A 15,101-nucleotide genomic window follows, 5' to 3' on the forward strand; every position below is an offset into this window, starting at 1 on the left:
AGTTCCTTGTTACACACCTCAGTGGTTGAAATTAGAGCTCGTGGTTCTGATACCCAGAAACAGTTTCCTGGTTCAAACTTTTCTGGAATGGTCGCTTCTTGCCAGATGCCACACCCTTGGCCTAAACATTCCAATAGTTTCCCTTCTCATTCCTATAAAGTGAACAAGCTATACAGCACTTTTTTTTTAAAAAGAAACTTTCAGATGTATTTACTTTCTGTCTGATTGTTTTTTCACACATCAATAAATGTGCACCACATATGTGCCTGGTGTCCATGGAGGTCAGAAGACGGATGGAAGATCCAGGTGGTTGTGAGCCATCATGGGGGTGCTGGGGACTGAACCCAGGGCCTCTCCAAGAGTACCAGCTGCCCTTGTTTGCTGAGCCTTCTCCCCAGCTCCTGAGTAGCACGTCTTTAAAAGATGTATTTTTATGTGAGTTTCCGCATGCATGTCTGTGTACCATGTGAGTATCAGGTGGCAGCAGATGCTGAGAAATGGAGTCAGATGCCCTGGAGCTTGAGTTACGGGTGGTTGTGAGTCACCATGTGGATGGCAGAACCAGTTCAGGCCCTCTGCCAGGCAACACTACTCTTACCGGCTGAGCCATCTTTTCAGCCCCCAAACAGCATCTTACAAGTGGAAAAGGTAGTCCGAGAGGTGAATTAACTTGTGTAAGACCTCCAAGCTGAGTTTTAGAAGAGAGGACATTTGAGTCTGGGAAACTGAGTTGCAATGTAAAAGCCATGGGCATGAAGACTTTGTCCTATCCCAGGACTGAGACAAGAGGCATCTATCTGCGCATCCAAAAAGCATAAAAGAATAAAAGAATGTAAATCAGTCACATCCTAGAGTGTCTGGGACTCGGTGCTAGGAGCTTCCCTAAGTCAGAGTATCAAAGTTTCCAAAGAACTTCAGGTCATGAGATCTCACAGATACGGGGAATAGTCTCAGAGTAGTTATTTAACTTGCCAAAAGACACACAGCAATGTTAACTAGATCCAGGGTGCGTAACTGGGCCTATTTCACCCATAAGTCCACAATCTACCACAAAGCCACTTCAAAAGGAGGCAAATTAACAAATCAGTCAGTTGGCCACAGAAGAAGGGAGTTTTGAGATCATATGAATATTTGACTGTGGAGTTTTATTTGCACTCATTTGCAGAGAAGGGCTTGCAGGAGGCAGAAGAGGATTCGTGGAGATGCTAAACCCAGACCACTGGCTGACCAGAAAATCCCCAGCAGAGGGAAATGCTTGAGTAAACTATGGTGCATGAACATGGAGGATTTTCCGGCAGCCCAAGAAGATGAGGGCAAAGCCACCTATAGATCCAGAAGCTCATCAAAACATAGTAATTGGAAACCTTGACCCACTGCATACAGTTGGATAGCATCTGCTGAAGTAAACTTTGTAATTACAGGTGGATACATAAATAGTTGCAAATGTATATAGCAAAGGTCCAAGAGAAATGGACTATACATCAAATCAATGACTACGCAGTCAGGTGTGCTTTGATGTTGGTCCACGGTCAATGGAATATTTATCCATCTCTGGTTATCTTTTTACTTTCACTCTGAGAAGATGGTTTATAATCAGAAGCAGAAAAGCATGATGGTCCAGAGCTAAGCTCCTAGAACTAGTGCACCTCATCTCGGAAGTTCATTGCCTGTGTGTGTTAGATTCTGGCAAGGCTTGAGAGCCATCCAAGCAACTACAAGAAAGAGGCACAGGAAACCAGCCAGCACAATTGCCACCCAAGGGTGGAGTCTCTCACAAGCTTCAACACTGGATACATATGCAATGAGCCTCCCTCTGGAATACAACCCCATTCCCTATAGTGCACCTGCAGATGGACCCTGGAGCATCACAGGTTCCCAGATGCCCAAGGGTGGACTTCCCAGCAACTGCTGGCATCAGAGAACTGCCAGGAAGTAGTGAGATAGAGCCCCCCTGTGGTTTCGGTGACTTTCATAGAATAAACAGTGTCTGTAGCTGATAAACTGGGTCTTTGAAGATGTTATTAGCTGGAGATATTATATAAAAATTATCCAGAGTATGTAATGGACCTTAAGTCAAAGGGTCTTGTCCTTACAAGAAGAAAAGATACACAGGGAAAGAAAGTCATGTGGAGACGAAGATACGTAAGAGAGGCAGCTCCAAACCAAGGAAACCTAGGGACACCCAAGACAGAAGCTGGAAAATGCGAGAACATACTCTCCACTTGAGACCCTGGAAGGAACATGTGCCCCCATTGGCACTCCCACTTTGGACTTCTAGTCCCTAAAATTGAGAGGGTGCATTTCTAATTGCCCAGGCCACCATTCTGTGGCAAGAACTTATGAGTACCCTCCATCATCACTGCAGTAGGGGACAATGTCACCTCTCTGCCTGCTTTTCTTTTTTCTCCTGTTGTTTTGAGACAAGGTCTCAATATGTAGCCAAGAAAGGCTACAAAGTCATGATCCTCCATGTCTGCCTCTCAGATGCTGAGATGACAAGCCAGTGTTTAGATCTCAGGTGTATGCCACAGTGCCTTGCCCCACCTCCAGGTCTCTACCAGAGAAAGGTGGTGGGGGCATGTCTGAGTTTGCAGCTGGACCAAGGGCTCCCTGTAAAATGCTGAAAAAAGTTTCACAATGTGTGCTAGATGATTTTATGGCCCGAGCTGGCCTCGTTAATGAGAGATTCACTCTTCCCAAGACAAGACATTGGTAATAGACCAACCAAGGTTGACACTGGGTGCTGTGCCTGCCTTGGTACCTGATGAGTGGAGGCCTGGTGGTCATTTCAGCTATTGGAAAAAGGGGCACATTACTAAGACCCAGATGGTAAAGAGCACAGGTTCGCTGTTCCCAATCCTACGCCTTGTACAAGCAGGTCTGATCCTATCTCAGCACCACCCGCTTCTCGGGTCAAAAAGAAGGACAGCCTACCATGGACAGACTCTGGCTGCTGGCTCTGCCTCTTGCAGATGCTTGGGCAGGCTGCTGCTTACTCCCAAGCCTCTATCCATTCTGAAAAACAGAGAAGTTTCATATCCAGCAGAATTGAAAGGGAGGGAAACAACCATGAATTTCAAGTTCCCATGTGTGCTCAGCAAATAGTGACAGAAGACACGCCCAAAGGCTATAGAGTCTGGGCTGAGACAATGGCTCCGTCAGTATAACGCATGACTTGCAAGCAAGAGGATCTCAGTTTGTCCTCAGAGCCCAGTGTTGAAAGGTCAGGGACCAGCAGATGGACAGTCAACCTGACTAGGTGAGTGCTAAGCCAATGAGAGACCCTGCCTCAAAAACATGGTGGGCAGGGTTCTGAGACAGAATGCCTAAGGTTGACCTCTAGCGTCCACAAGCATGTGCACACACATGCACACATGCCAGCACACATGTGTACACATGCTTAAAATTAAGAGTACAGAATATTTGAGGGAGGTCTTGTTTCTTTGTGTTTCTCAAGAGAAACCACACTGTGTATAGTTCTACTCTTGAAATGAGGAATGCAGTTTCACTCATGGGGTCTTCGTTTGTCTTTTCCATTTCAATGGAAGGAAAAATAATACATTTTAAAGTACCGGTGAAATTTTCAAAGAAGGAATAGACATGTAGAAGTGAAAACCTCTGCAAACTTTGCGCCAGTTTTATATAACAATGGGCAATTAGAGAGAGCTGGGCTGTGCGTTGTCACAGGGACGGCCACTGTTGTTACTGTATTTAAGTTGTGACTCAAGGCTCTGGAGCATCACTCTGTGTCTTCTATTCCAGAGTAGAAAATGGAAATGATGGCAGTCGTGGTCACACAGCATGGACACAAGGTTTAAATAAGATTATGCTGACCAAGCGCCTCAAACAGGACCTGCCCAAGGTCAATGCCCGATAAACGTCGCCCTTTGGTCAGAAATAACTCACTTAGTTCCCAAAAACAATTCAAAATGTAATAAAATGAGCTTCAGATGGGTGGCTAAAGCAATTTGAGTTAAGCGCATTCGGATGTGGAGCAGCATTAAAGACTGCAGGGGAAGCTGGGAAACAGATATCCACACTATACAGGCTCATAATTGCTGAAGGAGAGTCACGAAGTGAACTATGAATGTTCAAGTCACAGCCGAAGCATAAAGCCAACCATGATTAGTTGCAAGACACATGTTGTCCCTCCCCCCCACCCCCACCCCCGACAAAAGTTTGACTTAAATGAAAACAAAACTAAGCTAAACTAAACAAGGCTGTTAGTGGTACAGAAGCGGAGAAATGACACAAAATGGCATTCTCATCAGACTGCCTTGCAGGAGGATTGTCAGTAAGCTTTTCAAGTGCATCCATTTCGCCTTTGCATGCGTGTGTGTGTGTGTGTGTGTGTGTGTGTGCGCGCGCGCACACACACACACACATCCACAGATACACATGGAGCCAGAGGACAGTGTCAGGAATTCCACCCACCTCCTTTGTCTGGTCTGAGGCTCATCAGACTTGAGGAGGGGCCAGGGAGCTTTGAGGATTCTCCTGTCTCTACTTCCCCCATGCACAGAACTGTAGAACTCTGCTCAGCTTTTTATGTGAGTTCAGGGGATGCACTCAGGTCCCTGCGCTTATAGGGCAAGCCCTGAACCGGCTGCGCTGTCGCCTCAGCACACTGCCAACATTTTCGTGCATTTCCATTTAGTCTCTTTTCTTCCTCTTCTCCCTCCGTCACCATCTCTGAGTTTACAGAACTGTGAATGCACTCCATTCAATGCCTCGCCCACCTCCAGTTTTCCTATTTTTAACACATTTTTATGGAGGGCCTTGAAAATCTTTTAATACTGTTTTTGATGGAGTTTAACAGGAAGTCATTCCAAGGACAAAAAGAAGAAAGATGTCTCTGTTTTCTTGAGTTTTTATTACGGAAAAAAAAGAAAAAGAAAAAAAGTAACAACCCTAACCGTATGATGTGGCAGCAATTGTTTTTGAGCTGTATTTGCAGCATGGGGGTGGAGCTCAGAAAGCAGGTCACTGTCGGTCTGCTTTTCTCTGGAGATGACGCGATCCCATTTAGAACAGCTCGCTGAGCGCTGATGTCTTACGCCCGCTTTCGAACTCAGCAGCTGAAAATGAACCGTGCGCGTGCTTGGTTCTGTCTGACTGATAAAAATTTAGCAAATGAGCCCCGCTCAGATGGTATCCTTGAAAGAACTTGCTCGGCATAGCAACCATCCTGACGCACCCCACATCTACCTTTTTCCCTGCCGTTCCTACATGGCTGGACCAGTTTCTTTAGAGAGTAGAACTAAGGGTGCTGGGTTTTTATCAGCTCTAGGTCATCCCACAGTAAGTTACACAAGGCTTACATATATATATATATATATATATATATATATATATATATATATATATATATATATGCATATGATCATACAACTCCACTTTCTAATCCTGCCTTGGACTCTAATCCTCATCCATCCAGCTATCTACCCAACATTGCCAAACGGGAAGCAAGCCTGAACCCTGTGCTTGATAATTCTACAATAACAGTGATTTTGCTAAGTAGATTGTTGTGCTGTCTGTTCATCTTGCTGACTTTCTCAAGTTCTTCATCTTTTGAAGAGAATTAAGTGGTACCTAGCTCAGAAAGTGTTGAGGATTGAGTAAGGGCATGTACGCCATTCACTTGGGGCTGCATCTCACACACTGGAGAATCTTAGTGGGATGCAGACGGCATGAGGTGATGGCATTAGTCAAAGGTCCTTCCAATGTAATGTACCCAACATATACACACATCCCCCATCACTGTGCACTCTCATCCTTAGTGCCTCCTCCTCTTCCTCATCCTGTCTCCCTGGGGAGAGACAGAGCTCCATCTCTTGATATTTAAGAGATTAAACATCTAAAAGGCTGAGGACCATGGGTATCTGAATCACTAACCCAGTTACTGATTTTTTAAAAAATGCCGTCCTGAATGCTATGGACTTTGAAAATTTGTGCCAAGGACTAAAAGTTCAGTTGTTTCTGCTTTTGTGAGGGCATGGGATCACATTTCAGTGTTTTACAGACATATCATGAAGACTAAGGGTTGGAGAGACGTCTCTCGCAGAACAAGCAGTGGACCTGGGTTCAATCCCCAGCACTCAAGTAAAAGGCCAATGTGGTGGCATCTTCTTAGAAGCCCAGAGCTGAGGAAACAGAGGCAGGAGAAGCTCTGGGGCTCACAGGCCAGCTAGCTTACCTTAATCAGGTAAGCCCCAAAGTCCAAGGGAGAGACCAGGTCTCAAAAGCAAAGTGGATGGGATCAGAGGAGGAAGGATACCCAAGTGTTCCTCAGGCCTCCACATGAACAGGTAAACATATGTGCATTACATGCCCATGAACATGTACATGGGCACACACATTTGGACATACAATCAGAGAGAGAGAGAGAGAGAGAGAGAGAGAGAGAGAGAGAGAGAGAGAGAGAGAGAGAGAGAGAGCTTTGTAGATAAATGTTCAGGTAAAGAGGTGAACTTTCTTAATGCTTAAAAATTGTATATCAAAGATATTGCCAGCATAACTGAAATTTAAAATTCAGCCCCCAAAGTGAAAGAAAATATTTGCAAATCATGTGTGTGGTAAGAAAGTTAATATATTAATATGCAAAAAACATAGAGAATGCCTAAAACTCAACAACTAAAGCACAGAAAAAATAGGCAAATGACTTTTCAGAGAAGTGTACAAACGGCCAATGAGCACTCAGCTCACCCTCACTAACTATCATAAACATCCATGAAAACGGCTACTGGCAAGGAACAAACAAGCATGCAGAGAAGGTAGGGACACTGGAACACAAGCACAAAACAGTCTAACATTGTAAGAACAAAAACCTAGACTCAGGCTACTGTGATGGCTAGTTCCAATGACCAATGTGATAAGAACATTGTGAGGCACCCTGCTTGTGAGGCTTGTGAGGCACACCGCTGGTCGTGTCTATGAGCAGGTTCCCAGACACAACTGGACCACCAGGACTCAATCCTCCTTAGTGGTGTGAACAGGCAATTGGGTGAGGGTGAACCGTAGAAGGCCAGGCTTGGCTGGAGGAAGTATGTCATCCTTTTCCTGTTTCGACTACTCTGCTTCCAGCCTTCCAGGATGCAAGCTCTGAAATTCTAGCCAAACCACTTCCTGACTCCCCAGATTGTTTCTGTAGGTATCTGGTCATACAGCCATAAAACAAACACAGCTCTGGAGAACACTGGCCTATAAACTTGGGGCCAGTAACAGCTCCTCCTCCTCAGGCCGTCTCTGGAAATTTTACTGATCACCACGCTTGCACACTGAATCCTATTTTTTTCCCCTGTGGCTTACGTGATAGCATCTTTAGTTTCATTTATTACAAATTCAAATATACAGAGAAGCATGGTTTTTTTTTTAAAGTCTTTCTCCATCTCTGCTTTTCTTCCAGCCTTGATTCATTCTAAAGATAAGCATTTGGTTTGTCTACTGCGTATAAAGCTGCCTCAATCCAAGGTGTTTATGAGGCTTCTTTAAAGTAGCTGTTCTGAAATGCCTCAGAACCACCGACACCTGGCAGGGGGATGCTCATGAAGATGAAGATGCTCCCTGGATACCCAGAAAGCCCACACAAGGCCCACGAATCTGCATCTGATCCGTACAGCTTTAACTCATCCAGCAAGGCTTGGAAACATCAGGAGTTAGAATTCCTTTTCCTTAATCCTTTCTGATTTTTGTCCCGGTTTTTTTATGTGATCTGTCTGAGCTCTGACTACGTATGTGGTTGATGCAAATAAAAGAATTTCAGAGCTATTTCAGAGATCAAAGTAGTCCACAGCTCCGCTTTAGAAATGGAGAAAGTGACGTTAAGAGGAGGCATGGCTGGACGACGGTAAAGCCAGGATTCAAACCCAGGTCGCTGAGCCTAAGCTGAAGCTCCTAGGTGTGCAAGGCCTTCTCAGGAAATGACAGTCAGTACTTCCTGCCTATGCTTATGGCACTTGTTTCTTAGTCTGTAGATGCTCCTGAGATCCAGCCAGCCAGGGTACAGAAGCCAACAGCTGAGCTACATCCTCAGGGTATCCTAAAGCAGTATCTGTTGGACCACAAAGGTGCTCCCAGAAAGATGAGCCTTTCTAGAGAGGTCGGTGTGGTAAAATGAGGCAATGACATCATCATCAGAGCTGATGCTTAAAAGGCAGTAATGGAAGAACTTAAATATAGACACAATAGTTGCAGATAAGGTCTTGGGACGGCTCTGGGGCAGCAGTCCGTTATCTGAAGGTTTGGAGTCAGATCTTATAGCATGCCCCAAGAAAAATCCTAAATAATTGCAAGTGGAAGCTAGGGCCCGAGGATGTAGTTCACAGTGTGCTTGCCTAATATGCCCAAGGTTCTAGGTTTGATCGCTATATATAAGCCAGGTTGGTGGTGTGGTCCTGGTCACCCAGCACTTAAGAGGTGAAAGCAAGGAGACAAGCTCAAGACTCCATTTGTCACATAGAGAGCTGAAAGTTGGCCTCGGATATACAAGACTCCGTACCTATAAGAGTGTAGGTCAAATGTGGTAACCCATACCTGTAATTTTAGCACTTGGGAAACAGAGTCAAGCACTATTAGTCTTGCTTGGGCAGCAGTGAGATCCTATCTTAACAAAAATGAAATAAATAAGTAAATATGTGACTATATAAGTAAATAAGAAAGTAAACTAAAATAGAAGAAGAGCTGAGAGACGTATTCTGTAACTTCAGGGTAAATAAATATTTTTGAGCTATAACTCAAAATTCAAAAGCCATAGTAATAATTAATATGTTTGACTATAAAAATTAGCATATGCACGGAAGAAATATCTCCCACAGGATCAAAAAATAAAGAACTAGTTTTTTTAAAAATCCTTTCTTTTCCAAAGAAGAATTACTGATGACTCGTAGTTATATAAAAAAAAGATGTTGAAACTCACGGACGATAAAAACATACAAATTAAAATTATGTCAGTGCAGACTTTCCTTAGTGGAAACTGTTTAGAAGGTTAAATGTAAACTCTACTGGTAATGGCCTTTGAGAAATAGATTCACCCTTACAGAATAAAAATGCATTTCCTTTGTCATCATCTGCCAAAGTTACAATCATATGTCATCTTTGACCAACTATTTCAAGAAAATAATTTTACATTTTATGAGACATGTATGGGCAGTCTCCATTTGGGATATTATTTGTAATAGCAAACTATTGGAGACAACCTAACTCTCTCTTTAATAGGGCGTTGGATAAATCCAACAATGGAAGCCTATGCATTGATGGAGCAATCTGGAAAATGTCAGGGCATAGGAGATGGAGTAAATGTGTTTGGTTACTATGGAGGGAGGGTAGTAAGCAGATGAAGCATGGAAGGGGATTTTAACTGTTCATTTTTCATATTTATTATTTGTTTTGGGAAATACTGGGGGTTAAGCCTAGTTCCTTTATGCTCTACCATTGAACTATATCCTCAGCCCACTTTAAAACATTTTTTATCTGGAGACACGGTATTACCAAGTTGCAAAGGGTGGTCTTGAACTCACTTTGTAAAGTGTACACCTTAAGCTTATGTTCTTCCTGCCTATCTGGGATGAGAGGCCTGGAGCATCAGGCCTAAGTATTAATTTAAATTTTTTTGAACTATACAAATGTACTATCTATTCAAAACTTAATTTGTTCAAATAATTAACCATTTGAATAAGTAAATTCAAACGTTTCAAATAATTAAAAACACATGTGGTTCCTACCAGCATTAACCCCACTGAGCTCAGCTCCTCAGGATGGATCCTCTATGCAGTTGTCAGCTAAGGAGTAACTCACGTCACTTTAGCTCTTGCGTCTGCATTTGAGGTAACAGCCCAAAGCAGCTCCCACGTGGGAGATCGAATACAGCGCAGACCACCATCTGCCCAAGTTTTCCAAGATGAATGTCACCATTATTGCTTGGCTTTCAGGAAACAATTTGTACAATTCACAGCCTTGGCTGGTTTCTGCTTCTGTACTTCCTTTTTATAGTGCATACTTCTTTTAGAAATTAAAGAAAATAACCCATTTTGAGCTCTGGGTGACAAATGGATGACAAGGAGACAGACAGCCCCCAACCACATCATCCATGCTGTATCCATGATCTATCTGAAACAGTGATGTAGATATTGGCGGAAAGAACTCTTAGAGAGGAAAAATCCCTCACCATAGCTAAGTTTAAAGCCATAAAATATCTTTGGTGGTATCTGCTGAAGTTGAATATATAAACATGCCATACCCCAACAATTCCTGCCTTACATGTACACAAGGAGAGCATGTTTAGAGGGGTATCATCGTATGGCAAACAAGACAGTACTCTTGCAGTCACCAGGACTGAAATGGATAGATAAACTTGTGAAGCGTGCGTGCTGGGTGTGTAACTCTACACAGGGTAAGAAGTGGGACCTGGGATTCAATGCAACAGGCTTACAGTCAGACCGCTGTGCTAAAGAAGACACAGAAAAGTGGAACAAAAATGATTAATGTTATTTATGATTTTGTTGTTGTTGTGGTTGTGGTTGTTGTTGCTGTTGTTGTTGTTGTTGTTCTGTGTAAACTTGGCAGTCCTAGACTCATGTTGTAGACCAGGCTGGCCTCCAACCACAGAGATCCACCTGCCTCTGCCTCCGGAATGCTGGGGTTACAGGCGTGTGCCACCACAGCCAGGCTTTAATTATGGGTTCTAATATCAGGAATTGACTTCCCTCTTTGGAAGGGAAAAGGGTTGCTGGAAGATACTTCTAGAGATAATGTGGATGGCTACTGCTGGGGAACCACCAACTAACTAACCATGCCATTTAGTACGGAGCCATCAAAATAATGTATTTACTATCTAACTGTTTGTGTGGGGTTTTTTTTGTGTGTGTGTGTACATTTTAAAACTTTTTTTTTTTAATCCTTCCAAGCCAGAACTAGTCTTGTGTGAGTTTGGGCTAAGTCATGGGCTTACTTTCTGAAGAAATGTTCTTCCTGTCTGTGCTAAGATACCAATTGAATTCCAGACATAGGCCTGGTAGGGGAGGATGTTCTCCGAATGCATTCCTGAGGGATGGTACAGCAGGCAGTGTCTAGTTGGACAGTGTGGAGGGCCTTCTAAGACACCCCCAAATGTAAGAAGCGAGAGGAAGGAGGTGCCAGGCTGAGCAGAGACTGTACCTGCAGTCACGTGTAAGGCTCAGAAACCCCGGACAACTGAGATTCTCCACCAAAGCTAATTTTCTAGATAATCAAAACTCCTCTCATTATAAAACTCCTTCATTTAAAATGAAATCATTTTAATGGAATCCTTCTAAATTGTATTTCACACATCCCTGACTTCTTGAAGGTGCACAAATGGAATTTAACCTTTGCAACAAATGACAGCAATAACAGTAAGTGCCATCTTCTGCCAGGTGCTACCTCGGATGCTCTCTCCAACATATCCGTCCGTCTTGTTTGTCACAGAATTCTTATGAATTAGGTCCTGTGATTAGTCTCACTTAAAGTATGAGGCTCGGAATGATTAAATAAAGGTCATACACACAAAAAGAAAAACCTCTCAGAGTTAATAGGGGGAAGAAACAGTGACTGTCTCTAGAGCATAAGCTTGTGTTCACTGAATGTGGTGTCTCTACTTCTCTTACGTGTGGGGGTTTGGAGATGGATGCATTCACGTGTGTCACATACGTGTGGCAACCATAGGTCAGTGTCAGGTTCTTCCTCAAGTGCTCTCCAGCTTATTTGTCCAGACTGGGTTTCTCCCAGGCCTGGAACTCACAGACTGGACAAGGCCGGCTAGCCAGGCACCTTCCTGTTACTACTACCACCACTGCACTGGGATCTTATGGAAATGTCACCACACCGGGCTTTTTTTTTTTTTAAACATAGGTTCTTTCAGATCCTATCCAGGGATTCGTGTTTGTGTAGCAAATGGTCTAAGCATCTGAGCTGACTCCCCATCCTGTGCTTTTCTGTGTCTGTATGTGCACTTGTATGTGCAGATGCCCTCGCCTGTGAGTGCCTGTGTGGACTCCAGAGACTGACTTGACTACAGCTGCTTCTGAGTGCTGGATCTGTCAACATCAGAGACCAACACAGAGGCCCAGATATAGCACCAGACCCTAGGGTGACCAGTCCCTAGGGTGACTACACTGGACCACTTCCTCCATGAAAAGGACAATGCTTAGCCATTACTGGAGTAGATACTCATTCCAGCTGTGGACTCGCCTTCCCTGCATGTAATGTTTCTGCCAAAACCCCATCCCTGGACTTAGAGAATGCCTTCTCCATCATCATGGTATCCCATGGTATTCACAGTATTGCTTCTGACCAAGGAACTCATACCACAGCTTTGGATTGCAACAGTGGACCAGCGATCATGGAATGCACTGGTCTTGTCATGTTACCACCATCTTGAAGCATTTGGTCTGATGAAAGGTAGAATGGTAAAGACACAGGTAAAGAGCCAATCAGGTGGCAGCAGCCTAGAGGACTGGGGCAGTGGTTTCCAGAAGCCGGTATATGCTTTAAATCAGCATCCAATATATAGTATGGTTTCTCCCATAACCAAAATCCATGGGTCCAGAGATCAAGAGTGGAAAGGGGCGTAGTTCCATCCACTATCACCCCAGTGACCCACTAGGGAAATGTTTGCTTCCTATTCCCAAGACCTTAGCTTCTGCTGCCTTAGAAGTTTTGGTTCCAGAGGGAGGGGGTGCTCCTCTCAGGAGACACAACAAACATTTCATGGAACTGGAAGCTCAGACTTTCCCCTTGGCCACTCCAAGCTTCTGATGACCCTCACCCAACAGGCTAAGAAAGGAAAAACAGTGTTAGGAGGGATGATTGACCCAGATGACCAAGGAGACACTGGAATGCTTCTCCACAATGAGGGTAAGATAGTCAATGTCTGGAGGGCGGGTCTTAGTGTGACCATGTCCTGTGATTAAAGTCAATGGGAACTACAACAGCCTAATCCAGGCAGGATGACAAAGGGCACAGACCCTTCAAGAATACAAGGATGGGTCACAACTTCATGAAAAGAGTCAAGACCTGCTGAGGAGCATGCTGAGGGTAGAGGAAATATGGAATGGGAGGTAAGGTAGGTAGGTTATAAAGGACACACAACCAGTTGCAGCAATGAACATTATAATAGACGTGTTTCCATCGTAGTTTGTCAAGAATGTGTTTGCATAGATATTTCTGTTTTCCTTCCTCAATTTCTTTATCACATAATATAACATCAATTAAGAGAATATCAGTAGCTATCATATTTGAGTTTGGAATATTAAAAGAGTGTCCCTCAAAGGACATTGCCACCTATTCTAAAAATTTATAATAAGTTTATAGTTGTGCATGTGATAATTATATCATGTTGGGAATAATTATGACCTGGTTATTTTTTCATTTGTAAATGAAAGCATAAATAAGGAGCCGTGATTGTGTGTCAAGTTGGTGAGGTATGGATTTGTAATAGCTATCCTCGGTTGTCAACTTGACACTATATCTGGAATTAACTAACACACAAGTGGCTGGGCCTATCCGTGAGAATTTTTTCTTAATTAAATCATTTTAAGTTGGAAGATCTACTTTGAATCCAGATCTTTTGAGGTGGGGCGACACCATACACTTTGATCTGGGCTACACTTTTTGCTGGCAGCCTATATAAAAGACATGGAAGAAGGAAGCTTGTTGCCTTGTCCGTCTTGCTCTTGCTGGCAGGCATGTGCTGAAGACCAGCTGAGACATCCAACGTCATGGAATGAACAACCACCGCATTCTTGTACCTTCCATTGGTAGACAGCCATTGTTGGACTAGCTGGACAACAGCCTGGACACTGCCATTCTAATAAATGTCATACGTATAATAATATCTCTCTATCTCTATCTCTCTATCTCTCTCTCTATCTCTCTATCTATCTATCTATCTATCTATCTATATACACACACACACACACATACATTCATTCATTCATCTCCAGCTCCTTTCATCAATATTGTTCTGTGAAACTGTTACCAGTATTCTACCCTCCCCCAAATAATCTAACAGTATTCATTTCTTTAACCTCTCAACCTTTATAGGTCGTTCTACTTGGCTAGTTTATGAATATATATATTCATTATACCGGTTCTGTTCCTCTAGAGACCCCTGACTAATACAACTTCATTCAAGCCTGTCAACGGGTAGACCAGAACTCTGGTTGTCTTTAGAAAGCATTTGAGTTCTTACCCCTGTCCTTCTATATTTCCTTTCTCCTTCACTTCTCTTTGTTAGTGTGTCCAGGGTGAATTTTTGGACTTCCGCATTCCAGACACGGAGTTTTGCCTCTGAGCATCATCCCCAGCCACCGTCACCAAGAGTGCACTGTCAAGCTCTTGCCAGGCTTCTACTATCCCTAAAATAATCTAACGGAAATTGAGTTTTCATTTATTTAAGCTTTCCACCTTTTTAGGTCTTTCTGCTTTGCTAAAATTGCCCACGGAGGGAGTCTGGTCAGATCAACTTCTTTATCAGTTTAAGGAACCCCTCTGGGCTTTTTCACATTTCCATACTTTGTGGGCTGCTGTCTCTTAACAGGAAAATCCACACTGCTCATCAGATTAACACAAAGCTGACTCTGCTGGGGGCCATCTAGCTTGCAGTAGCTCACCAGAAAATACAGCCAGTCTCCCAGATAAGCACCAAGGAGCGCAGAGTCATTTTCTGTCAGATTTAAGCACTGATGCCTGCAGAGAAGGAGAGGCCACCGCCCTTACCCTGTTTTCAAGCTGACCAAGGCATCCTCCACTCCCCTCTGGTTGAATTTGGTCATGTATTGGTGCATATAGGGGTAGTTGTTCCGGATGTTCCTCTCTGTACTTCCATTGGGTACCGTCCCAAATCGGAAAGGCGGGGAGTAGTCATGAGGTCTCTGAAACTGGAGGGAGGGGGAGTTAGGGGAAGAAAAGGAAGAGAAGAGAAGAAACAGTGAGCATCCCTACGGCGACTGACGTTCAACATGTAACAGGACAGAACAGGGGAAAAAAAGAGTCTTTTGGGCTTTCTTTGTGCTCAATCACATCTCCCACGGGTGTGTGATCTCCAGGAAGGTGGAAACAGTATCTGGCTTGTGTTTTGATTTCCACGG

General features: G+C 43.7%; 1 protein-coding gene across 3 annotated transcripts in view; it reads right to left on the minus strand.

The window, feature by feature from the left end:
- The window catches only part of GRIN2A (glutamate ionotropic receptor NMDA type subunit 2A), a 409,098-nt gene that overhangs the window by 55,527 nt on the left and 338,470 nt on the right, over window positions 1-15,101 (minus strand). For all 3 annotated transcript variants that reach the window (XM_084762469.1, XM_084762471.1, XM_084762470.1), the window contains one exon: window positions 14,731-14,891. In XM_084762469.1, the coding sequence (XP_084618595.1) occupies window positions 14,731-14,891 (161 nt within the window). The remainder of the gene's footprint in view (window positions 1-14,730; window positions 14,892-15,101) is intronic.

The sequence above is a fragment of the Acomys minous genome (genome assembly GCF_964271855.1).
Source record: "Acomys minous genome assembly, chromosome: 16".
Taxonomy (NCBI): domain Eukaryota; kingdom Metazoa; phylum Chordata; class Mammalia; order Rodentia; family Muridae; genus Acomys; species Acomys minous.